The 25606-nt window shown below is 41.7% G+C and overlaps 2 protein-coding genes across 2 annotated transcripts in view; one reads left to right on the top strand and one right to left on the bottom strand.

Moving 5' to 3' along the window:
• LOC143975673 (gamma-crystallin-3-like) overlaps nt 1-25606 on the bottom strand; it is a 72705-nt gene that overhangs the window by 34206 nt on the left and 12893 nt on the right. The window lies entirely within an intron of this gene.
• LOC143975669 (gamma-crystallin-3-like) lies at nt 11287-14515 on the top strand. The gene is made up of 3 exons (XM_077478164.1): nt 11287-11415; nt 12354-12596; nt 14188-14515. The coding sequence occupies exons 1-3, from the start codon at nt 11317-11319 to the stop codon at nt 14461-14463; spliced, it is 618 nt and encodes a 205-aa protein (XP_077334290.1). The 5' UTR covers nt 11287-11316; the 3' UTR covers nt 14464-14515.

Here is a 25606-nt window from a genome sequence, read left to right as displayed (position 1 = left end):
GCAGTAAAAGTGCACTGACACACTTCAATATACTGCAGTAAAACTGCACTAATACACTTCAATATATTGCAGTAAAAGCTCACTAACACATTTCAATATATTGCAGTAAAGGTGCAATAACGCACCTCAATATACAACAGTAAAAGTGCCCTGATGCACCTCAATATACAGCAGTAAAAGTGCCCTGAGGCACTTCAATATACTGCAGTTAAAGTTCACTAACACATTTCAATGTACCGCAGTAAAAGTGCACTAAGCCACTTCAATATACTGCAGTAAAAGTGCACTAATGCACTTCAATATTCTGCAGTAAAAGTGCATTAACGCAATTCAATATGCTGCAGTAAAAGTGCCCTGACACATTAAACTTACACGAAATAAAAAAAGGAAGTTCGCACTACACTCACACTGCACTATCACTAGATTCACACTATACTGATACTTTACACTCACCATAGATTCACCATAGCACACTATAGCACAATAACATGCTAGTAGCAATGAACAGAGGCCTGTTCTATCTACCTCCACTCCAACATCACACTGCAAATGGCTGCTCTGGGAATTAACCTTTTATAGTGTGGGGTGGGTCTATGAGCAATGAGCCATGACTGAGCACACTCATGTGTGCAGTGCATTGTGGGGCATTCAGCGGGCTGAACAAACACTGAACGTCCCTGCAATTTGGGTGTTCACTGAAGGGGCGAACAGCTAATATTCAGGCCAAACTTATGCTCGGCCCAAACCGTTTGCCCAAGACTAAATTGTGGCTCAGGTCTTCAATTGTTGACTGAGCACAGCTCTGACTTGCAGTTCCTCCCTTGCCAGATATTACTAAGGGTTACTATGGGACTGACTGCTTGCTGGTGTTGCTGGGATTCTTATTTATCCTGGTTTCAGACCATGGGATATTGTCCCAGGAAACCCATTGTGAAGTTTTGGACGTATAAGCCTACTTGGGTTGCTGGCATCCCCTAATCCAGTTCTTCCTTCTTCTGTGTACCAAAATAACCACAATAAAAGTCATGCATGTTGGGTCCTGTGATTGGCCACCATGTTCTCTGCTCTCCTAGTTTTTCACAGTTTTTCACAGAAGCCTAAATGCCCAGACCAAATTTAGCAACGCTAGCATTAGTGATAGGCCAAACACCCCCCCAGTATGGTTCGCCACCAAAACACCCGACCATGGAAAACATTCGGACATAATCCCAGAACCCTATTTAAGTCTATGGGATCCAAACTCAAAAAGTCCCCACTTTGAAGGCTTATATGGAGGTTATTGGCCATAAAAGTGTATGGGGGGGGGGGGGGGGGACTGCCCTGGGGGACATGTATCAATGCAAAAACTTTTTTTTAAAAAGATTGTTTTTAAAGGAGCAGGGATTTTAATGATGTTTAAAGTGAAACAATAAGCATGAAAAAATCCTTTAAATATAGTGGGGGGGGGGTCACCTTAGTCTGAATCTAAAGTAGTACATCTGTACTATGTATAGAACCTGCTGCAGCAAAAGTGACTTATAAAAAAAATAACATTTAAATTGATTTTCCCAGCTGCAAGTTTTCTTGAAAAAAAAAAAACATTTGCGGAAATATAAAAATATATAATCCATACCAGGCAGTGCATTGTGAGGTGCTCAGCTTGGGTGTTCAGCAAACACCGGAACCAATGCTCAGCCCGAACCGTTCGCCCATCACTAGTTAGCATGCATGAATTAATTTGAAAATAACTTGAATTTCCTCTCTAAATAATTTTTGCATTCTTTTATTGGAGAAAATAATAGGTTTTTATTTAGTATATTTCCACCAATGGAACAAAGAGTTAGTAGTGACTGAGGTGCCTATATCAGCCATTGGCTGCTGAGATGAATTGTGGTATTGCTTCTTTGCTGAGAGAACTTCATCACTTTTCTACCTCAAACATCATGGAATTTTCATTTCACATTAACTACCATACATATTTGTAATCTTTTATTTTTTTTGTTTTTTTGTTTTTACCAGTAAAAAAAAATAAAAGTATTGGGACACCTGCCTTCACACGCACATTAACTTTCATGGCATCCCAGTCTTAAACTGGCCATACTGTACATTATACAATTTTATTCAGATTTACCTTCAACTATGTAGTGCAAGGGAATGCCTGGTTGCATACAAAATTGAAAGTGTGTAGGTGCGACCTTATACCATATGGATTTGGTAAATCTAAAGGAAAGTTGTAGAAGAAAATTGTATAATTTATGGCCAGCCTTAGTCTGTAGGGTTCAATTTTGAGTTGACCCACTCTTTATAGCTATAACAGCTTCAACTCTTCTGGGAAGGCTGTCCACAAGGTTTAGGAGTGTGTCTATGGGAATGTTTGAACATTCTTCCAGAAGCACATTTGTGAGGTTGGATGAGAAGGCCTGGCTCGCAGTCTCCTCTCTCTAATTCATCAAAAGGTGTTCTATTGGGTTGAGATCAGGACTCTGTGCAGGCCAGTCAAGTTACTCCACCCCAAAAGCGCTCATCCATGTCTTTATGGACCTTGCTTTGTGCACTGGTGCTTACTTATGTTGGAACAGGAAGGGGCCATCCCCAAACTGTTTCCACAAATTTAGGAGTATGAAATTGTCCAAAATGTCTTGGTACGCTGAAGGCTTAAGAGTTACCTTCACTGGAACTAAGGGGCCAACCCCAACCCCTGAAAAACAAACCCACAACATAATCCCCCCTCCAACAAATGATTTGGACCAGTGCACGAAGCAAGGCCCATAAAGACATGGATGAGTCCTGACCTTAACCCATTAGAACACCTTTGGGATGAATTCAAGTGGAGACTACGAGCCAGGCATTCTCGTCCAGCCTCAAAAAGGTGCTTCTGGAAGAATGGTCAAACATTCCCATAGACACACTCCTATACCTTGTTGATGGCCTTCCCAGAAGAGTTGAAGCTGTTATAGCTGCAAAGGGTGGGCCAACTCAATATTGAACCCTATGGACTGGGATGCCATTAAAGTTCATGTGCTTGTCAAGGCAGGCGTCCCAATACTTTTTGTAATATAGCTTATGACGTGGTTGGGAGCATGAAATTGATCAAAATCTCTTGGTATTCTGACGCCTTAAGAGTTCGCCTCACTGGAACTAAGGGGCCAAGCCCAACCCCTGTAAAACAACCCCACACCATAATTCCCCCCTCCAACAAATGATTTGAACCAGTGCACAAAGCAAGGTCCATAAAGACATGGATGAGCGAGTTTGGGGGTGGAGGAACTTGACTGGCCTGCACAGAGTCCTGACCTCAACATGAGTCGAACACCTTTGGGATGAATTATGGCGGAGACTATTTCAGTAAATATAAACTGATAAATATCTTTTCTCATCAGCAGTATACAGTAATAGCAGTCTTTTGATGTCTATCAGTGCCTGGTTAAAGCTTGTAGGAGGAGTTTTCATTTTCCCACGATTGTCCTATCAGGCTGCAGGACCCCTGACCCTCTCTATGGACAGTGCTGAATGGCCCTGTGCTGATCACATGCACTCTCCCAAAAAAAAAAAAAAAACTCTCTAGCAATACACACCAAACTGAGCATGTGTAGCCTGACTCTATTAACTCTGTTTTATCTGGACATGTTCTGGAGTCAGTGGAAGACGAGGAGGCTCGGTGCATATAGGATCAAACAGCCTTACTACCCAATGCAGAGGATTAACCCCTTAGGTTCCACAGTGAGTATAACCAGCATGCTTTACTGCAAATACAGACTGATTTTAACGTTGTGGGTTTAGTAACACTTTAAGGCCCCATTCACACTTTTAACACTTTTTTTTATATGATTTTAAAATGCGTTTTTGAATGGGTCTCCCTCCGCTCTAAAAACATGCTAAAGAAGCTCCTGTTCCAAATTTTGTAAATGATCCAAATGTATTGCAATTTTTTCACGTGTTTTGTTGCACGAAAAACACGTGGAAAAATGCTCGTTGGAATTATTGTGGGGAGTGTTCTTTAGCTGGATGATTGCTTTTCATAAGGCTCGGTTCACACTAGCCCGACTTTAAAGTCATGCGACTTTCAGTGCAACATTGGAGTCTGACTTTGATAAGACTTGGATGAGACTTTTTACATTTTGTGGCATTTGAAGTCATATCAAAGTAGTGCCGGAACCTTTTCTAAAGTCGGACAGACTTGTGCCGTATAAGTTAAGACAGCTCTCATAGAGAAACATTGAATTTCACAAGCCATCTTACTTGGGGGGGGGGGGGGGGGGGTCTTAGAAGTCCAATCCTATGGCGCATCATGGTGAACCAAGCCTAAGAATGAGATATTGAGTAAAGGCAATACATTAACTATTTATTAATGGAATACAATTTTCTGGTTCAGCTTTAACCACTTCAGCCCCCTGGAAGGTTTACCCCCCCCCCCCCCCCCAGTCCATTTTTTTGCAATACAGCACTGGGTTATTTTAACTGACAATTGCGCGGTCGTGCGACGCTGTACCCAAACAAAATTGACGTCCTTTTTTTCCCAAAAATCGAGCTTTCTTTTGGTGGTATTTGTTCACCTCTGTGGTTTTTATTTTTTTGCGCAGTAAAACAAAAAAAACAAAAAAAATATGAAACAATATTATTTACTTTCTTTTTTTTAAGTATAATTCTTTATTCTAAATATTTTTCCATTGATAAGGAAACATCTTCATAATAATGAAAAAAGGAAATAGATCAATTTTAGAAGGAAAAATAAATCGAAACCAACCTCATAAATCAAATATAACAGATAGACCAGCAACGACACATATTAAATTCATGGACAAAGATAAAGGATAGTTCAATAATAATACGCCACCCTAATAAAAATTCCTTATCAAATCTAATAGGGTCCTATAGCCTCGACATCATCATTCACCTATAATACATTATATTTATTATAGGAAGAGTTGTTCACTCCCTCCCAGAGGATTTTTGTGATACCACCATTTTCTTATTTGGGATAATGCTAGCTGGGATCTGGATCCACCATATTGAATAAATAGTTAGACTTCTATCTATGGGCTTTTTTGTGACTTAAGGATCTTTTTTGATCTATTCATCATGGTCAACGGCATACAACTCTCCCATCTAATATCCCTGTTCAATAAGATTTTGATGATCAGCTCACAGTTGACCTCTATTGGTTTTGGCGGTATTGAGCTGCTTTGCCCCTGAGTTTTTTTCGTATGTTTTTCTGTATTGAAAACCATTTTCTGTCTAATCACGATTGACTAACACGTATTTACATGATCCTCCTGCAAGATAGTGAGATCCGTCTCTTCTTTTCAATTTCTGAACCCCAAATGTGTTCTGAAGAAGTGTACAACAAAACGGGTAGACACATTAGGGCTCTGAAGTAGAATTGTAAAGTATCGAACCAGGCAGAACTTAAGCAATGCAGGTTTATTGACAGCTGATTACATACAGGTTTATGTTCAAAGTATTACAACATACAGGTCTAATTTATACAGTTTCTTACAGTGCTAGCATATTAGATATAGGTATTCTTAATCCCTAACCAAATTGAAACAATTGTGAATTGTTCTCACCTTGAACCAGAATGGGTCTTTTCTGGCAATTCTTGGGAACCTGTCACCTAATAGGGACCAGCTGATTGACCAGTGGTCCGGTCCCCTCAGAGTTCTGGGTTCCAGCTTGACCAAGTTCACGAGGGAAATTCACCTGAGACCACATTCTGGAACAAGTTGAGAAGTCTTCTCTGACTCGTACGAGAAGACAAGTTTCGGACCGATATTTGCCCATTGATTCTAACCTCTATGACCCATGCAATTGGGCTGCATACACAGAGTTCAGCCTTATGAGCTCCTATCTGACTTGTCTGACTAACAATTGTAGAGCTTGCATTTATATACCCTTTTACAAGCCTATCTCAGCCATCTGTCCTAGATATGATTGGTCGCTAAGATCTACATCAGTGTAACCAACCATAAATCTGACACCTGCTCTACAACCAGATCAACTTAATTACTCCCAGAATTCCTATATGTTCATTAAAATGATTTATAACTACTTTTGTCCAATTAAAAACACCTGAATCACAAGATTTATGACCTTGAGAAAATGAACTTTCAATAACCCCACCAGATGTGTTATATGTGTTAATGTATAATCCTATGTGTAAAAGTACTGTATCACCTACAATATGTATACCAATTACTTATTCAATATTGTCTAATTATTAACATACATAGATATACATAAATATATACTTCCTTATTCATTTGTATTTTAACAGTTTTAATGAGGGCTCAAGCAGACGTTTCTTTGACCTTGTCAAACTTAATTTAATGTACTGTACATAACTTTCCCGTATTCCACCTAATTATTTTAACCACCTGTTTTTCTTATCTTTGACGGCTTAACTTTCTCTATATTTATAGATTAATAATTATTGTTTTACTATTTAACAAAAATATTGATAAGACCACTACTATATAATAATAATAATAATAATAATAATAATAATAATAACAACAATTATATTATCGATAAAACATATGCAAATCAATGAGAATAATATGAAATACATTGGCTAATATGAAATTCTACAACAGCTCACATCATGTATCGATTCTTTATTTGTAAATGTGATTTTTATTATTTCTTTCATGTCTCTGGTCTTTATACTATATGTACTTTTCAATAAATGTTAAATCATTTTTTGTACTCCCAGTGTTTGTTGTGCCTTTAAAGTCCGACACAGGTTTTCTTTGAATTCCTTTTTTTTTCTTTTTACTACATTTTATTTATATCGCTGCTTAATATCGTCCTTTGTTATTCCTAGGCTTATCTACTTTTAGGATAAGAAAATAAACTTTCCTCCAGACCTCAACATTAGGGATCTGGTAACAAAATCTACTAAAAAAAAAAACCGATAAACAAACGCAACAAAACAAAACCAAACAAAGCAAAAAAAAACCTCAGAACTTTATGGCTTCGACCCCCCCCCCCCCCCCGACTTAACCCGTTGAACCCAGCCTGCCAATATATAGATCTTCATGCCTAACCTAGACAGGGAGGCAATCGACATACTGGGGTGTGGAAGCAAAGGTCGTCCATGGCCGCCAGGTATCCTTCTCTCCACCATAGAGAAAAACAGTCATATATTCCATTGTCCTAATTTCATCTATTCTAGAAAAACAATGTTTCAAAAAAGGTGTAATGGTAGACTTCCACAGGTCTGGGATACATGCCCGAGCAGCATTCTGCATATGAGATGTCAGTGACTTTTTATAATGATGAAGAGGCAGCTCATTTAGATGCAGAAGGTATCCCAAAGGATCTGAACAAAGGTCGACTGATGTCAAATAGTTCATAGTTTCATAGTTTGTAAGGTTGAATAAAGACTCCAGTCCATCCAGTTCAACCTGATTGAGTGTCTACAATTGCCCCTGTACATTGCACACTCTCATTGGTCCCTACCTTCAAAGAGCCACAATCCAAGGTCCCCATTCTTATACTAGGGCCAATTTTGGACAGAAGCCAATTAACCTACCTGCATGTCTTAGGATTGTGGGAGGAAACCGGAGTAAACCCGCGCAGGCACAGGGAGAACATGCAAACTCCAGGCAGGTAGTGTCATGGTTGGGATTTGAACCAGCAACCTTTCTTACTGCTAGGTGAGAGTGCTAACCACCACACCACTGTGCCGCCCAAATGTTTGATCAGGTTTTTTACTTTCTGCTGTAAAACATATCCAATAACATTTGAAAAAAATATATAATTTCTTCATCAATTTAGGCCAGTAGGTATTTTGCTACATGTTTTTGGTAAAAAAAAAATCCAGATAAGTGTATATTGATTAGTTTGTGCCAAAGTTATAGTGTCTACAAACTATGGAATATTTTTATGGAATGTTTTATTTATTTACGACTTATAGTGGGACTGTGACATTGCGGAAGACAAATAAGACACTAATGCCGTGTACACACGATCAAACAATCTGGTGGAAAATCCCCCCGTGTGTGGGCTCCGGTGGACTTTTTTTACCCAAAAGTCCGACGGACTGAGAAAGTAGTTTTTGCACCAAAATATGTCTGCCAAACTCGCATTGCGGCGGACAATATGGCCGTGTGTGTGCTAGTCCGCTGTACTGTTGAAATGAACATACTTTTTCCACCCGGAGTAAAGTCCTCCCAGTAGCCGGGACCAGCGAAGGAGGCGTCACTGGCACTGTCTTCAGATTTACCAAAAACATATAAGATGAGGTCAAACCTTAGGGTCTTACTGTGAAGAAACTTTTCAGTATTCTCCAGATGCAAAGAGTGTCCCTTGTCATTTGCAATCACCGTAAATTAAATAACTTTTCTTCAAGTACATTATATGGACTGTTTACGTACCTATACTGTGCATGATGATCATATCACCCCTTAAACATATCTTCTCAACTAATCCTCATAGCTGAGCTCCTCCATGCCTCTTATCAGTTTTCTGCACTTTCTTTAGTTCCCCGATATCCTTTTTGAGAACTGGTGCCATAAATTGAACTGCATATTTCACATGAAATCTTAATAATGCTTTGCACATGGGTAGATTCTCTCTCTCTCTCTCCCTCTCTCTCTCTCTCTCTCCCTCTCTCTCTCCCCCTCTCTATCTCTCTCTGAAGTCTATACCTTGACTGTAATAAAAGTAATGCCAACATGTGCATAACTTTCTTTTTATTAAAGTACATAGGGTGTTCAAAATCCACATGTTTGTAAAGTAACTCTTCCTGTATTATAACTTTTGTTCTTTTTCCTTTTCATTGCAGGTAAATGATGGATTCCCAGCTAAAGCAATGTTCCTTCATTGAGTTCTTGAAGAAAGAGGGGTACAGGCTGTTCAACATCCACAGAAGACTACAGAATGTTTACAGAAAGGACACTGTTGACAAGGGCAATGTGCACAGATGGATGAAGAAGTTTAAAGAGGTTCTTCAGTCCCCCTTACCCCAAAAAAGTTAGCAGCTACAAATACTGTAGCTGTTGACTTTAAATAAAAGGGCACTCCCCTGTCCAGGGATCCAGCGCTTTCTTCACCTGGGTTAATTCTTCAGTGGTCTTCGGGTCCCCGGTGCCCCCATGCTAATTGTGGGAAGCTGGACATGACTCCTGGCACATGCACAGCTGGCTCCCCACTGTACATGTGCAAGCCGCACTGCGCTCTGCAAATGGTCCTGTAGCTTCCTGGGACCTGTGATGTGTCCCAAGAAGTTGGGGATGGGGGGGAAACAAATGTCCGCTCAGATTGCCTAGGCAATCCAGGTGGAAGCGGGTACCTGTGCCAACTAGGTACCCCCTCAAAAAAAAATTAAAAAGGAGGGGGGGGGCAGAAAAGTGGAACTTCCCTTTAGGGGTAAAGTTCAACTTTAAAGAAGGGAAAGCCAGCGGTAAAGACAAACCAGGCAGTGGGAGACCACCAAATGTGACAACTGCCGGAATTTCTCCATTGTCAAGAACTGAATGACGGTACATTGCTTCTGCTTAAAAAAACACACCTGCAATGAAAAGGAAAGGAAAGCATTACTATAAAGGAAGAGATACTTTTCCAACATGTGGATTTGAATGACCTATGTTATTGTCAGGACTGGCTTCTAGCAGCTCTCTTCTCAGTACTCAAGGCTGCTCATCTGTCAAATAATTACCAGCCATTCATTGTTTCCACAGTGACTCACCTGGTTACCATTACCTGCCTCTTTAGTCCAGCCTACAGCTAGCCCCTTTTTGCTATTTGAATTGCCTTGCTCATTCCTAGTGTGCCTTCACCTGGTTAACATATCCAGTGCGTATCTGCTGTGTTCCTGTTAAGACTTTGCCTGGTTTAATGTTTCTTCTGGTTCCTGATCCTGATCTTTGGCTTCTGACAATGTGGACTCCTGGCTCCCTGACTCCGGCTCTTCTATTTACCCATTTTGGCTTCCTAACCTTGGCTTCTGTTTTTGACTACGTTCCTGATCTGTATTATTTTTTACTATTACATTAAAGGTGGGATTTTTACTGCATTTTCTGTCTCTGCCTGGTTCATGGTCCCTGACAGTCTGTTATATGTTAATAAAAAAAATTATGCCCATGTTTGCATTACTTTCAGTGCAACCATTGCATCTTGGTTGCATTTGGCATTCCATGCTGTTATTATGTATGACGCGTGCATGTTTTAGCCCCCCATTTTAACAACTTGCTTACTGGGCACGTAAACCCCCTTCCTGGCCAGGCCAATTTTCAGCTTTCAGCGCTGTCACTCTTTGAATGATAATTGCGCAGTCATGCGACACTGTACCCAAATTAAATTGTTACCCTTTTTTTCACACAAATAGTAGTATTTATTCACTGCTGGGTTTTACATTTTTTGCTAAGGTAATTTTTCTTCTTCATTGATGTGCACTGATGAGGCAGCACTGATGGGTACTGATAGGTGCACTGATAGGCGGCACTGATAGGTGGCACTGGGTGGCACTGATCGGCAGCACTGATGATGAGGCACTGAAGGGCACCGATTGACAGCACTGATAGGCACTGAAAGGTGGCACTGATGGGCAATGGTAGGTGGCACTCTTGGGCACTGGCAGGTGGCACAGTTGGGCACTGCTTAGCAGAAGTGGGTGTCCATGTGCCAGATCGATGTCCCTCTGACAGAAGCCAGTCATCAGCTTTTTGTTTCTCCTTACACTGTCAGCTTTAGGGGAAAAAAAGCTGATTACAATCTTCTGTTTACATCACTTGATCAGTTGTCATTTATTGATGGCTGATCACATGGTAAGTGGCCAGGATGGGCCCTTTACTCCGATCTGTGATCAGCCAAGTCTCATTGACCCGCATCACGTGTGGGCCGCAGGGGGTGCGCAGGCAGCACATGCTCGGGAGGACGTACATGGATGCCCTCCCGGCAATTTAGGTCCATGCTGTAGCCATCTTTTGGCTATAGCGCAAGCGTGAGAAGGTTACATTTATAAACATATAACTACATTGGCCACATACTTGCAAAATAAGAGCATCCAGGTCAGATTGTAAGTCAGAGATATCCTAAAGGGTGTTTATTCCACTACGTAGTTTGGTGTCATTTGCTGGAAATAAAAATGGTACTATGAATCCAAAACCCTATACCACATAACATCTTACATAAAACACACACATATACACAGATTCCAACCCATTCAAGTGACCGGTTGCTGCAGCAAAGGTTTTGTTTCAGTTAGGCAGTCTAGGTGAAGCATTTGGGTGCTGATGCAAGGGGAAAGGCACAAACAATGGTCTCACAGAGACACCGAACAATTCTCAATAGCATGGGATAGCTATTCATTCTGATTGGGCAAAGCCCGAACATATGAATAATGTTGCAGGGTATATAAAGGCCATTTCCCACCAGCTATCTACCAGTGCAGACCAACAGGAGCAAACCGACAAGACAAGCAAAATGGGAAAGGTAAGAATTGAAATATCAAATGAATATTTAGCCAATGGTTCAGCCAGTGGAAATTGATTGTTAGCTGCATAGTTACGTTTACGTTTTATACAATTATGTGCATTTGTAACAAAAAATAAATACCGAGGTCTGTTTTATAATCAGCTTGTCAGACGACCATTATTTGGCACAGCTGAGGCTGTCATATACATTATATGGCAAAACATTTGTGAATACTTGACCATAACACCTATATGAGATGTTGGACATCCCATTCCAAGACTTTGGCCATTAATATGGAGTTATTTTCCCTCCACTCTTTTGGGAAGGCTTTCTATAATATTTTGGAGTATTTCTATAAGAATTTAGGACCATTTAGCCAAAAGATCATTTGTAAGGTCAAGTACTGATGTAGGTCAAGACTTGGCTTACAATCTGTATTCTAATTCATCCCAAAGATGTTCAATGAGGTTAAGGTCAATGGCAGAAGTCTGTGATATATAAGGCGGTAGTGATCCAATTAAAAACAATCTTCCTCAACCCTTTTACTCCAGAGGAACCCTTGAAATAATTTCACATCTCAGGAAAATCCCTGCTAGGATTAGTCCAATGGGGGGTCATTAGGACAAATGCCCTTTACATTTTTGGTTCAGTGGGAAGAATGCCTCCCTTAGAGTGGTGGTTAGAATGCCACTCTTCCAGACAGCTTAAAGATCATTGGCGCCATGCTACTGGCTCCGCCAAGTGGTGATGAACCTGGATCTATGAAGGCACCATCAGATTGGAGGTCAATTAGCCACAGCTCAAGGAAACCCCAGCAACCTCTGGAGGAACCCTAGGATTCCAATGGACCCTGGTTGAAAATGGCTGTATTCAAAAATATTGTCCATACTGTTTCATTTAATTCTAAAACTTGACCATTCTATTGATCCTGAATTGATAGTTTTATTATTCAACAGATCATCTTCTACGAGGACAGGAACTTCCAGGGTCGCTCTTACGAGTGTAGCTCTGAATGTCCCGACCTGTCCTCATACTTCAGCCGCTGCAACTCCATTCATGTGGAAAGTGGGAACTGGATCCTGTATGAGCAACCTAACTACAGAGGATACCAGTACTTCCTCCATAGAGGAGAGTATCCTGACTTCCAGCAGTGGATGGGCTACAATGACTCAATCAAGTCTTGCCGTCTGAGTCCCCAGGTAATACCATATTGCATACTCTGGTTAGGGGCCAAAGCTGTCTATGGCTTTTAGGTGATAATGTCCTATATAGTCTAATTTTTATGAGGTTAAATGCCTGATTTAGGTGATCATTGATTGTACAGGTAAGAAAACCTATTTTAAGCTTCACTTGTCCTGCCAGTATAAGCTGCACCAATCGAGTTGTTCTTCTCCTTTCTCCTATTGCCCTGTTCTGTAGGGCTAAACAAAAATCCCTAACTCAGCCAAGGATTTTAATGATGGCAAAATAAATAGTGAAAAGTGATGGAGCCCAGTTGGATTATACATGGCCAAGTACCCTAATTTGTCTGTGGGCAGTGTTTATCATACTGGTGTCAAATGCACATTACACTCTCAAGGGAGTACTGTGCTGGGGGGCATTCGCCCCCCCTGGCCAAGACTAGTAAAAGATGTTGTACTGGTGTCACTAGATGGAGATACTGCACCATTCAGACCTCCATCATAGCCAAACCCCCAGTCAGCAGGTCACGTACCTGGTTAGTGAGCCTGACATGAAATGGAAGGTCTCTTGTACAGCTCTGGCTGGGGACCACTGGTAGTGAGACAGCAGCCATGAGAGCTTGGTGGGGCATGAGTGCTTGTGATCAGTAGTCTGCATGGTAACAGTTGTCAGCGGGCAAATATGGCAGCAGGACAAGCTAGTGACAGATGAGCTGGCACAGAGCTTGGTTGGTGGCAGACTGTGGAAGTGCAGCAGGAAGAAGGAGCCAGGGTCAGACAAGCCGAGTCGGTAACAGACAGACAGATCAGGCATAAACGTTAGGCAGAAGAGTAACCAGGTCACAGGCTAGTGTAATCCACTGTGGGGCAGATTGGGAAAGAACAGAAGGCAGAAGCAGAATCCAGGGACAAACCCAAGGTCAGGGCAGGTAGCAGGTAAATGTAGTCAAGAGCAAGCCAGGTCAAGATGAGAGGTCAGGCACAGGAATCAGGGATAAACACACAGAATTCTGTAGCTCAAACAGCAATGAGCCAATCCTGCAGCCTTGTTTAAATAGCCCATTTAGTGCCAGGATTGGTGACAGGCACGTGCCTGGCCACACGCATGCACATTTACATGCTCGCGTGCCTGTGCCTACTTTTATGCACATCTGCTCAGCCATGCTCCGGGAAATGTCACCCGTGCTATGGGCAAACCTTCTCTGACACAGTAACTAACATTGACTTGTGATTGTGGATTCAGGTAATTATATAAGAGAGGAGTAGCGTCTATAAATTTTAGTGAGGTCAAGGGGGTTAAACCAGAAGAAAAGCCTTAACAGACAGCTCAATCGGAGGTTTCAATCAGACAAATTTAACCTCAAAGCGGGTAGTATATCATTAGCTAACCCATAGTTTTTTTAAATCCCTTGTAAGGTTAAAAAAAATCCCCAAATCATTAACATTTCATGTGGGGGGATTTTGAATATTTCTACGCTCTATCCAAACCTAAAAAAACAAAAAACAAAAAAAAATCTTTGGGTGGAAGTTTTACTTTAAATGAAAAGCAGTAATGTGGCCTTTTCTAACATTGCTTTGTGTTTTTTTATGGTGTAACTTATTTTAACAGCACCAAGGTTCCTTCAGAACCAGGATCTACGAGAGAGAAGACTTCAGAGGTCAGATGATGGAGTTCACTGAGGATTGTCCTCAAATCAATAAGAGATTCCAGTACAATGACATCCACTCTGTCCAGGTCCAAGACGGCTACTGGATGTTCTATGAGGAGCCCAACTACAGGGGACGTCAGTATTACCTGAGACCTGGAGAGTACAGGAAATACGCTGACTGGGGAGCCAAAAGCCCCAGAATTGGGTCCTTCAGACGTCTCCATCATTCCCATTAAATGTTTTAAAACATTCTAAGTTTTCTGCTTGACAATAAACTTGATAAAGACATGTTTCTGTTTGTTTTTCACTTATGCGATGTAGATTATCTATGAGAATTTGTAAGTAAAGTGTAGCAACCTCTACAACCAGTCATAGTTCTATTGTTGTGCCTAGTTTACAAAACGGGAGTGTATGGTATCCTCATCCTTATATATTAACTACAAAGAAAATTTTGGGAGAAAAAAAGGGAATTTATACATGGAACATCATAACCATGATTTACCCTGAAATCACCCAGCAAAGTGACGGACTATCTTGATACCAGTTTATAAAAATACAAATGTTTATTATTATATATAAAAAGTTTTTTTAGAAAAAAGAGGAATTATATAAACATAAAATTTCAATAGGTGCACAATATAGCTATAACATAGACAAAAAAATATTACGACGATATTTAGTGTCCAATTCGGTCTTTAGTTTCTACTAGTTTCGCAACTTTTCTGTCGCTTCTTCAGGAGACCTTGTTTGTCTGAAATCAGAGTTTATCACAGTTTACTTAACAGGAATAACATAGTTCAACATATTTGATGTATTATTTTACAGAAAAAACCTTAGAGCAAAAGGGAAAAGAAAGCAAAGGGTAGAAAACGAAGTGTGCAGCTCACCACCACAAAGATATCGAATCGCAAAGCATTTGGAGTTCGGGTAGTCCCTGCCAACTAGGCTTTGACCACCCTTTGGGGCGGACACGGGAGGTTCAAAGTCAGCTACAAAACAATAATCATAAATTCTTAATAATAGGCATGTGTAATTAAAAAACATAGCATTTATATCTCGATATGGGTACAAAATCCACATACCAATGTAGCCAGATCCTTTTGAATAGTGCAGCGTAGGAAAAGGTACGTCAATTCGGCAACGCTAGGGTCCGAGTATGGATGTTAAACATGCCCAGGAAGGTATTGTAATGGATCTGGTTCACAATAGACAATGCGCCCATAAAAAGTGCAGTGGGGGATCCAGGTCTCTGCCCAATGCACCATGGGTATCTATATGTGCAAAGTTAACCTAGTAAAAACATACATACATATGAATCAGCCAGAGGGTATGTACTATATAGGTGGCTCTAGATTAATGGCCACCATAGAGGACGTTTAGGAAGAGGGGCGCTTACCGGTAGACGAGATCCCCCCACGCCACACAGGTATTCACCATCGGTATCAGCCACAAGTGGTGAAATTCTTTGTCCTCGAGGTAATTTATGAGGACACTCGTGGTGGTGACTGGGATAGGGAAATTTTAAAACGAGAAACCCTATGGATAGAACGTTTAGACGCCCTGGTCCCACCTGGCTTGAAAGAAACAAAAACATACAAATATTTTCTTAAGTGAGGCAGTCTCTTTATATATATATAGGCTCTCACGGCAAATATGAACTAATTTTTCTTCTCATTCCTTTCCCCCTTTTTCTTTTTTCTCACACTCTTCCCTTTTTCTCTTCTCCTTCTGTCTCTTGTTTTTTGTTTCCTTTTCTTTCCTTTTTTCTGTTCCCTTTCTTCCCCCCTATTCTTCCTTTTTCTGTCCTTAAGCTGTCTGGTATCCTGTGAGCTCAATTTCCCGACATTTCCGATATCACTGCGATTTTTTGGTACTAGCAAACAATATACTTTGTGGACAGCAGTCCGTCTTGACTTAGTACCCTAATCTATTTTATCTTGTTTTTGTATCACCTTCTCCTAGACAAGTGCTACGTATGGTGAGAATTATAGATAAAAAAATATCTGTAAAAAAATGCTGCCAATTTAATTGATTCAACACTTTATTTCCTGTTTACCCTTTGCACGTATTGATTTTTGTAATGTTAAGCGAAGTGTGAGATACTACACAAGCTATCTGTGATCAAGCTATCTGACATCGTTATGGTGTATAGAGTGGAGTATGGGAGGAGACTCCCAGGGGCGGGCACGCGCCTCTCCGGCAGCCCTGTAAGACTCCCACCTGTGGGTGGTACCAGGTCCGCTCTAGCAATGAGTCACCGAGGGTTTCCACGGTGACTCAAGCTGATGCGCGCCGCGACGTTTTCGCGCATGCGCAGTAGGAGCGGCGGACCCGGCGACGTCATAGCTCGGCGTCTGCGTCGAGCCTCTGACGTCGCCGGGCCAGAGGTTAAAGGTGCGCCATCATGGCGCACATCTACAGCAGCAGAACGGAGGACCGAGGGCCTCCAGGCTAGAGTTGTCATGGGGGGATCTCGCCTACCGGTAAGCGCCCCTCTTCCTAAACGTCCTCTATGGTGGCCATTAATCTAGAGCCACCTATATAGTACATACCCTCTGGCTGATTCATATGTATGTATGTTTTTACTAGGTTAAGTTTGCACATATAGATACCCATGGTGCATTGGGCAGAGACCTGGATCCCCCACTGCACTTTTTATGGGCGCATTGTCTATTGTGAACCAGATCCATTACAATACCTTCCTGGGCATGTTTAACATCCATACTCGGACCCTAGCGTTGCCGAATTGACGTACCTTTTCCTACGCTGCACTATTCAAAAGGATCTGGCTACATTGGTATGTGGATTTTGTACCCATATCGAGATATAAATGCTATGTTTTTTAATTACACATGCCTATTATTAAGAATTTATGATTATTGTTTTGTAGCTGACTTTGAACCTCCCGTGTCCGCCCCAAAGGGTGGTCAAAGCCTAGTTGGCAGGGACTACCCGAACTCCAAATGCTTTGCGATTCGATATCTTTGTGGTGGTGAGCTGCACACTTCGTTTTCTACCCTTTGCTTTCTTTTCCCTTTTGCTCTAAGGTTTTTTCTGTAAAATAATACATCAAATATGTTGAACTATGTTATTCCTGTTAAGTAAACTGTGATAAACTCTGATTTCAGACAAACAAGGTCTCCTGAAGAAGCGACAGAAAAGTCGCGAAACTAGTAGAAACTAAAGACCGAATTGGACACTAAATATCGTCGTAATATTTTTTTGTCTATGTTATAGCTATATTGTGCACCTATTGAAATTTTATGTTTATATAATTCCTCTTTTTTCTAAAAAAACTTTTTATATATAATAATAAACATTTGTATTTTTATAAACTGGTATCAAGATAGTCCGTCACTTTGCTGGGTGATTTCAGGGTAAATCATGGTTATGATGTTCCATGTATAAATTCCCGTTTTTTCTCCCAAAATTTTCTTTGTACTCTACAACCAGTCAATAGGCACTCTTAGTCAGAGACACAATCATCTATATGAGAACATACTATACACTGGATGAGAGTCGCACTCCATCATAAAATCACTTATTGATTTATTCCATGCAGAATAAGTTGGTTGCTTATACTGTATACATACTGGAGGAGATTTACTAAATCAGATGATGGATTTGACTGAGGATTGTCCTCATATCCATGAGAGATTCCGCTACTGTGACATCCACTCTGTCCATGTCCATGATGGCTACTGGATGTTCTATGAGGAGCTCAACTACAAGGGACGTCAGTATTCCCTGAGACCTGGAGAGTACAGGAGATACACCAACTGGGGAGCTACAAGTCCCAGAATTGGGTTTTTCAGATGTCTTCATTATTTCCATTAAAATAAAATAAAAAATACAGTTCTTCTACAATAAAAGTGATTTAAAAACTATATAACTTGAAGTGTATGTGTTTGTTCCTGCGCTACTTTGGTCTGACTTTAATTCGACTTCAGTGCCACAGAGTGTAAAAAGTCTCATCAAGGTCATATCAAAGTTGCACTCCAAAGTTGCACTGAAAGCCAGGCGACTTTGAAATCGGGCTAGTGTGAACTGAGCCTTATGAAAAGCAATCATCCAGCTAATGAACACTCCCCACAAAAATCCAACATGCATTTTTCCACGTGTTTTCCACGCAATAAAACGTGAAAAACTTGCAATATATTTGGCTCATTTTCAAAATTTGGCTTTTTTAGTGTGGTTTTGGGATTGGACTGTTCTAAACAGGGGAAACACGTGCCACTTTACAGGCATACTATAGACACCCCCCAGGTACGAAACTTAAAGGAATATTACACTTTTATTGTTCCACTTTAAGCATTATTAAAATCACTGCTCCAGAAAAAACGGCTGATTTAAAAAAAAATTTGCATTGATACATGTCCCCTGGGGCAGGACCTGGGTCCCCAAACCCTTCTTATGGCAATACCATGCATATAAGCCACTTTTGATTATTCATGTTTGTGTCCCATAGACTTTAATGGTGTTTGCATGTTCGGAGAAATTTTTTGCCTGTTCGCATGATCTGGTGTGAACCAAACGGGGGGGGTGGGGCGGGGAGATGTTTGGCTCATTCCTATTGGGCAACTATGTGACAACTGAGGTTTAATGTTGATAAATATAAAGTTATGCACTTAGTGGCCAAGAATTTGCATGCATCATACATAATAGGGGGAGTACAACTGGAGGAATCCATAGTGGAGAAGGATCTGGGGGTTCTGGTAGATCATAAGCTCAATAATAGCATGCAATGATAAGCTGCAGTTTCCAAAGCGAGCAAAGTTCTTTCTTTTATTAGGAGAGGTATGGACTCCAGAGAGAAAGATATCATTGTGCCCCTGTAAGCCCTTGTACACATGGTCGGACATTCTGACCGAAAATGTCCGATCGGACCGTGTTGTCAGATAATCCGACAGTGTGTGGGCTCCATCGGACTGTTTGCGTCGGAGTATCCGACGGACCAAGTTTTCCAGCCGGGCTATAAAATTTTCCGACAACATGATCCGATCGGACTTTGTCCGATCATGTGTAGAGAATTCCGATCGGACAAAGTACCACGCATGCTCAGATCAAATTCCTAGACCAAAGCTATTGGCTACTAGCCTGAACGTAGTCCCATCATAACAAAATAACATCATCACGTTAAGTACGATCGGATTTTCTGACAACTTTGTCCGACTGTGTGTATACAACAGTTTCGGACAATCCGAATTGGTTGTCGGAATGTCCAACCGTGTGTACAAGGGCTAAGACCTCATCTGGAATATGCAGTTCAGTTTTGGGAACTGGAGAAAGTGCAGAGAAGGGCAACCAAACTGATAAGAGGCATGGAGGAGCTCAGCTATGAGGAAAGATTAGAGGAACTGAATTTATTCCCTCTGGAGATGAGGAGTGTGTTTGTTAATCCAATAAAAAAAATTTGCAGATCATGGTCCCTTAAAGCTGATTATACAGCACAGCACTTGTCCTGTGTAATCTGCCCCCCTCTAAACTGTAAAAAAAACTCCCCTGAAATTGCCACTTCCTGTATGCCCTCTCTAAACAGACCACGAAAGTCAGGGCTGCTCTGCCCTGATCACCGTGGTCTAATTGCGTCCCTATATCATACCTATTTGTCCCCTCTGCTCTCCCCCCTCCCCCCTCACCCCCACCTTCCTGTCTGTCATCCCCCTCTGTGTCTGTCTCCGGCCCAGCCCCGCCCCCCCGCTGCTATTCTTGTAAAATAAAATCCCCAAATTTTCACTGCAAGCCTCTCTGTTAGAGGCTAGCATAGCACACTCTGTCAGTAGTTTTCAAAAACGAGTGTTCTAAATACCTAATTTGAGCTGTCTTCAGGCCGGTCACCAGTCATGGTGCGTCCATAAGGGCGCACGGGCGCCGCCCCCTTTCTCCAGCCACCCCATCTGTGTAGAATGGATAGATTCAGGCATTGCATGACACCCCTATTCAAGCAACCGACCCATTTTCGGGCAGGGGGTGTTTTTGATGCACCTGATTAGAGATATAGGCTCTAATAGGTTTCAAAAAAGCATTGCGCTCGCAGTTCACCCAGCTAGGTTAGTAAAGCAAATGAATATTTGCTTTGCTAACACTGAGCCGCCTCTCAGCCAATCAGGAGGAGTGGACCTAATACCTGTCCCCCGATTGGCTGAAGGTACAGGCACAAGGAAGAGAGTAGGGGACCTGAACGGGAGAGGACAGAGAGCCACGAAGGACACAGGAGCATGCTGCATGTCCCACACCTCGCTACCGTCACCCGCCACCAGTATGGGGTATGTGCATGCTGGTCAGACGGTGAGCAGGGGGGGGTGTCACACAGGCTGCATATGATGGGCAATACAGGGGAAGGCAACATGTCGTCATCTTTGTATATGATGGGCACACAGGATACATATGATAGGCACACAGGATACATATGATGGGCACAGAGGCTGCATATGATGGGCATACAGGCTGCATATGATGGGCTCACATGCTACATATTTGTGTGTAGCGCTGGTACTCCAAACGAGTACGCGCTATTTGTTAAATTTTGTTTTTTTGTCCAAAACTGTAATGAGTCTAATGGGGCTAATTGTGCTAAATTGTACTTTGGTATCAGTTTGACTGGGTTGTATAGAAGTTCTGCCTGGTCATAGGTGGGGTTGTATACCTGTAGGAGGCTTTAGAATGCAGTCTGGTTGAACGCATTGGGTACCAATCTCTGTCTCAGAACCAATCAGTGGGAGTTTGTCTCACTGCGTAATCCGGGAAGGGGTACTTAAGGTGCCGAAGTCACGTGGTTCAGAAGTTATTGCCGACTCTGTGGTCCTGGTCCTCCTGACCAGCCCCCAGGGGCCCTCATGGCCTGGGGTGCGGATCCATGCATTACTGAGCCTCAGAACTGGCTAGTTCGAGGCACAGTAACTGGAAGGAGGATTCTAAGGTGGTCCAGTGCCGTCTCGGGTTTTGGAGAGGCCCAGCAACTCTACATGCGACCAGGGGAGGACTCTTCGGAGAGCGAGCCATGTACAAGGCTGGCTGCTCAGTAAGAGCCTGGAAGCTGAGCTGCCATGGACATTGATTGAATCCATAATTCTTAGCCCTTGTACACAGGGTCGGACATTCCGATGAAAAATGTCCGATCGGACCGTGTTGTCAGATAATCCGACTGTGTGTGGGCTCCATCGGACTGTTTCCGTCGGAATATCCGACGGACAAAGTTTTAGAGCTGGGCTCTAAAACTTTCCGACAACATGATCCGATCGGACTTTGTCCGATTGTGTGTAGAGAATTACGATTGGACAAAGTGCCACGCATGCTCAGATCAAATTCCTAGACCAAAGCTATTGGCTACTAGCCTGAACGTAGTCCCGTTGTAACGAAATAACGTTGTTACGTATGATCGGATTTTCCAAAAACTTTGTCCGACCGTGTTTATGCAACACAAGTTTTGGACAAAATCAGACGGATTTTGTTGACGGAATGTCCGACTGTGTGTACAAGGGCTTACGGTATTGCCGGACTGGCTTAAAGATTCTGGTACAGTAAGGAAAGTTCCTATTTCTACCCTTCCATTTGTAACTACGTTTCCAAGTCTTCAACCAAGTCTGTGTGAGAGACTTTGAATTCTAGAATTACCTGTTGGCTACTATTCTGTACATAGAGAGAGACTTTTATTGAAGTCAGCAGTTCCAAGCGCCTGAGCTAAACTCTACCCTGATACCCTCTATTCCCAACTTAGATACTGAGTTTGTTCAACCTTTTTATGCAAAATAAAAATCCTAACAAGAAATTTTTGTGTCGGTCTCTACAATTACTGGGTTACCAACCATGGGAACCCCTAGACAAGGACAACGAGTATGAGCTGGAGGAGGTAATCGGTAAGCCCAGGAAAATTTCAGCTGCTCCTTCGGGGGATAAGTGCTACATGTGTATACGGGATTGTATGATTTTTTTTTCTCTTTTATTGGTACTAGATAGACTTGTGTCTTTTTTCAACCTGACTAACTATGTAACTACAAGCTTTAACCAGACACTGATAGAAGTCACAAGACTGCTATATACTGCTGATGAGTAAATTTATTAGCAGTTTATATTCATATTTATAATAAATGAAAATATATTTATTATTTACTAAAATGATTGCGTTTCCATGTTCTGTGTACTCTGGGCGACCAGATATGGTGAATGCAGGCTCCTGGGTTTAGTAACACTTTACAATTTTAAAACTTTAATATTTCTTAACTGTGGGATAAAAGTGAATTGGTGGAGTTGGGCTTTAACAATTTGAACATTTATAATGTACTCTATATATTTAATTGAACGTATGGTAAAATGTCACTAGTATCTTGGAGTTCAGCTTTACAAATAAAGGCTGGATGTGTTTCTTAGCCCTTGTACACACGGTCGGAGATTCCGACAACCAAATCCATCGGATTTTGTCCGACGGATTTTGTCCGAAACTGTTGCATACACACGGTCGGACCACGTTGTAGGAAAATCCGATCGTTCAGAACGTGATGACGTTATTTCGTTACGATGGGACTATGTTCAGGCTAGCAGCCAATAGCTTTGGTATAGGAATTTGATCTGAGCATCCGTGGCACTTTGTCCGATCGGAATTCTCTACACATGATCGGAGTATGTCCGATCAGAGAATTTTGTCGGAAAATATTTCCAGCATGTTGGAAAATTTGGTCCGACGGATGTTCCGACAGAAACGGTCCGATGCAGACCACACACAGTTGGAATATCCGACAAAACGCTCCGATCGGACACATTCCGTCGGAATCTCCGATCGTGTGTACAAGGGCTTAGAATATCCTGAAGCTGGCTATTAACATGTATATGTAAACTTACTGTAGATTTTGATCCAAGTAATATGCCATTGCCTTGGGGGATCAGGAAGAATTTATTTCCCATGCTGAAGCAATCTGGACCATGCTTTAGAAGGATTTTCTGCCTGTCTCTGAATCAGCAGAGGGTTGAGGTTTCTGTCGATGGATGTAGGAAATGTATTCATTTATTCTTCATTTGGTTGAACTTGACGGACATGTGTCTTTTTTATTCAGCCTGGCTAACTATGGAAATATTTAGCTATGTAAGTAAGTTTTGTTTTTTCACTGAATCTATACGATATTGTCAAAAGTAGTGGAACGCCTGCCTTACCTTTACACACACGTGAACTTTAATGGCATCCCAGTCTTAGTCCGTAGGGTTTAATTAGTGGTGGCCCACCCTTTGCCGCTATAACAGCTTCAACTCTTCTGGAAAGGCCGTCCACAACATTTAGGAGTATGCCTATGGGAATGTTTGACCGTTCTTCGCCCCTGTACACGCGGTCGGAGAATCCGTCGGTATGTGTCCTATCGGACCGTGCCGTCGGATAATCCGACTGTGTGTGGTATGCATCGGACTGATTCCGTCGGAATATCCGTCCAACCCAATTTTCCAACATGTTGGAAATATTTCCCGACCAACTGGGCCGGTCGGACATACTCCGATCATGTGTAGAGAATTCCGATCGGACAAAGTGCCACGCATGCTCAGATCAAATTCCTACATCAAAACTATTGGCTACTAGCCTGAATGTAGTCCCATCGTAATGAAATTACGTCATCACGTTCTGAAAGATCGGATTTTTCGACAACTTAGTCCGACCGTGTGTATGCAACAGTTTCGGACAAGATCCGACTGAGAAAATCCGACGGATTTGGTTGTCGAAATCTCCGACCGTGTGTACAGGGGCTTCCAGAAGCACATTTGTGAGGTCAGGACTGCTGGACAAGGAAGCCTGGCTCGCATTCTCCACTCTAATTCAAAGGTGTTCTATCTGGTTGAGGTCAGGACTCTTTGTAGGCCGGTCAAGATCTTCCACTCCAAACTCATTCATCCATGTCTTTATGGACCTTGATTTTGCTACATTTTGGAGTGCTCTACTGCCGATTACGTGTTTTATGGACCTTGCTTTGTGCACTGGTCCAAATCATTTGGTGGAGGGGGGATTATGGTGTGGGGGTTGTTTTGCAGGGGTTGGACTTGGCCTCTTAGTTCCAGTAAAGGGACCTCTTTTTTATAACTTTATTCTTTATTGAATTTTTTAAATATTATTACAAAATTATTAAAACTTATTGTACGTATATTACTTTATCAGGTATCATTTACATTAACATTCATAGAGTTATTTAATCCCCAAACCTTAATATAAGAGAGCATCTTAAAGAGGATGCATCAAAGCTACAAAAATAAGAGAAAAAAAAGGCAGTCAACCAAAGAGACGCAACAGGGAGATCGCAAATATATTGGCCCACCCCCACTTTCTCCTTTTGTCTTTGTTTATAGGTTTGGTACTTCTATCATATTCCTATTATCCTCTCCCCCTCCTTCCCCTACCAGTACCTCTATATATTAACTTCCTATTACATTTTTATATTTTCTTTCCAACCAGGGTCTTGCGTCTCTTTGCATAATCTGCTCTTTCTTTGGGAAGGGTTTCATTCACTGTATCTATCCAATTTCTAACTGTAGGAGGCATCTTTGATTGCCATCTTGTTGCAATCAGCTTCCTGGCTTGAAATATACTTCTCCAAATATCTACCGTTGTGCTTTTCTTCTCTCCCTGCTCCTGCCTATATCCCAGTAAACATACCACAGCCTCTTTTTCCAACCCAATTTCAAACATTTCTTTCAAAATGTTAATCACTCCTTCCCAGTAACAGAACAGTTTGGGGCACTTCCACAGAATATGTAGGAGATCCCCAGATCCTTGGCATCTCGGGCAGCTATCATCAGCTCTTTTTCCAAACTTAAATAATAGTTTAGGGGTATAATATGCTCTATTTATCAACATTAAATGCGATATCTTCTGCGACGGGAGAACAATACCGGCGAGGATGCCTCTAAAATTCTCCTCCATTGTTCCTGGGGTATTACCCCTAAATCCTGTTCCCGTTTTATTTTTACTGAGTCTAATTTCTCCTCCCCATTAGCCTCTTTACTTATTTGCCTGTATATTTCTGAGATCAGGCCCTTGGTAGTGCTCCTCCGGGATATATGCTGCAAAAGGGGGATTTCTTTCCATTGCAGAGGTTGGCTTCTGAATTGGGCATCCAAAGCATGGCTCACCTGAAGGTAAGTGTGATATGTGTTCTGGGGGTATATTAAATTCCCTTTTCAACTCATCAAATTTTTTAAGGGTATTTCCCACATAAAGTTGTCTCAATCTCTTAATTCTCTGTTTTTCCCCTTCCTTATTTTTTCCTATCGGAAAGGATTTCCTGCAAGTTACTATTATTCCAAATGGGAGTATATGTATTAAACCCTTTATATTTCATCAGCTTTTTAACCACTTAAGAACCGACTCACGCCGATATACGTTGGCAGAATGGCACGGCTGGGCACAAG

This window comes from Lithobates pipiens, unplaced genomic scaffold (assembly GCF_037356315.1).
Source record: "Lithobates pipiens isolate NorthernLeopardFrog02 unplaced genomic scaffold, aLitPip1_a1.2 Scaffold_13, whole genome shotgun sequence".
Taxonomy (NCBI): Eukaryota; Metazoa; Chordata; class Amphibia; order Anura; family Ranidae; genus Lithobates; species Lithobates pipiens.
The sequence above is the reverse complement of the archived record's forward strand: the minus strand, read 5'-3'. Positions and strand labels throughout refer to the sequence as shown.

Bases quoted from the DNA above. Each gene is read 5' to 3' on its own strand.
- LOC143975669 (XM_077478164.1), top strand. From the start codon at position 11,317: ATGAATAATGTTGCAGGGTATATAAAGGCCATTTCCCACCAGCTATCT. The intron at 11,416-12,353 runs GTAAGAATTGAA...ATTATTCAACAG, and splicing joins AGACAAGCAAAATGGGAAAG to ATCATCTTCTACGAGGACAG. The intron at 12,597-14,187 runs GTAATACCATAT...TTATTTTAACAG, and splicing joins CTTGCCGTCTGAGTCCCCAG to CACCAAGGTTCCTTCAGAAC.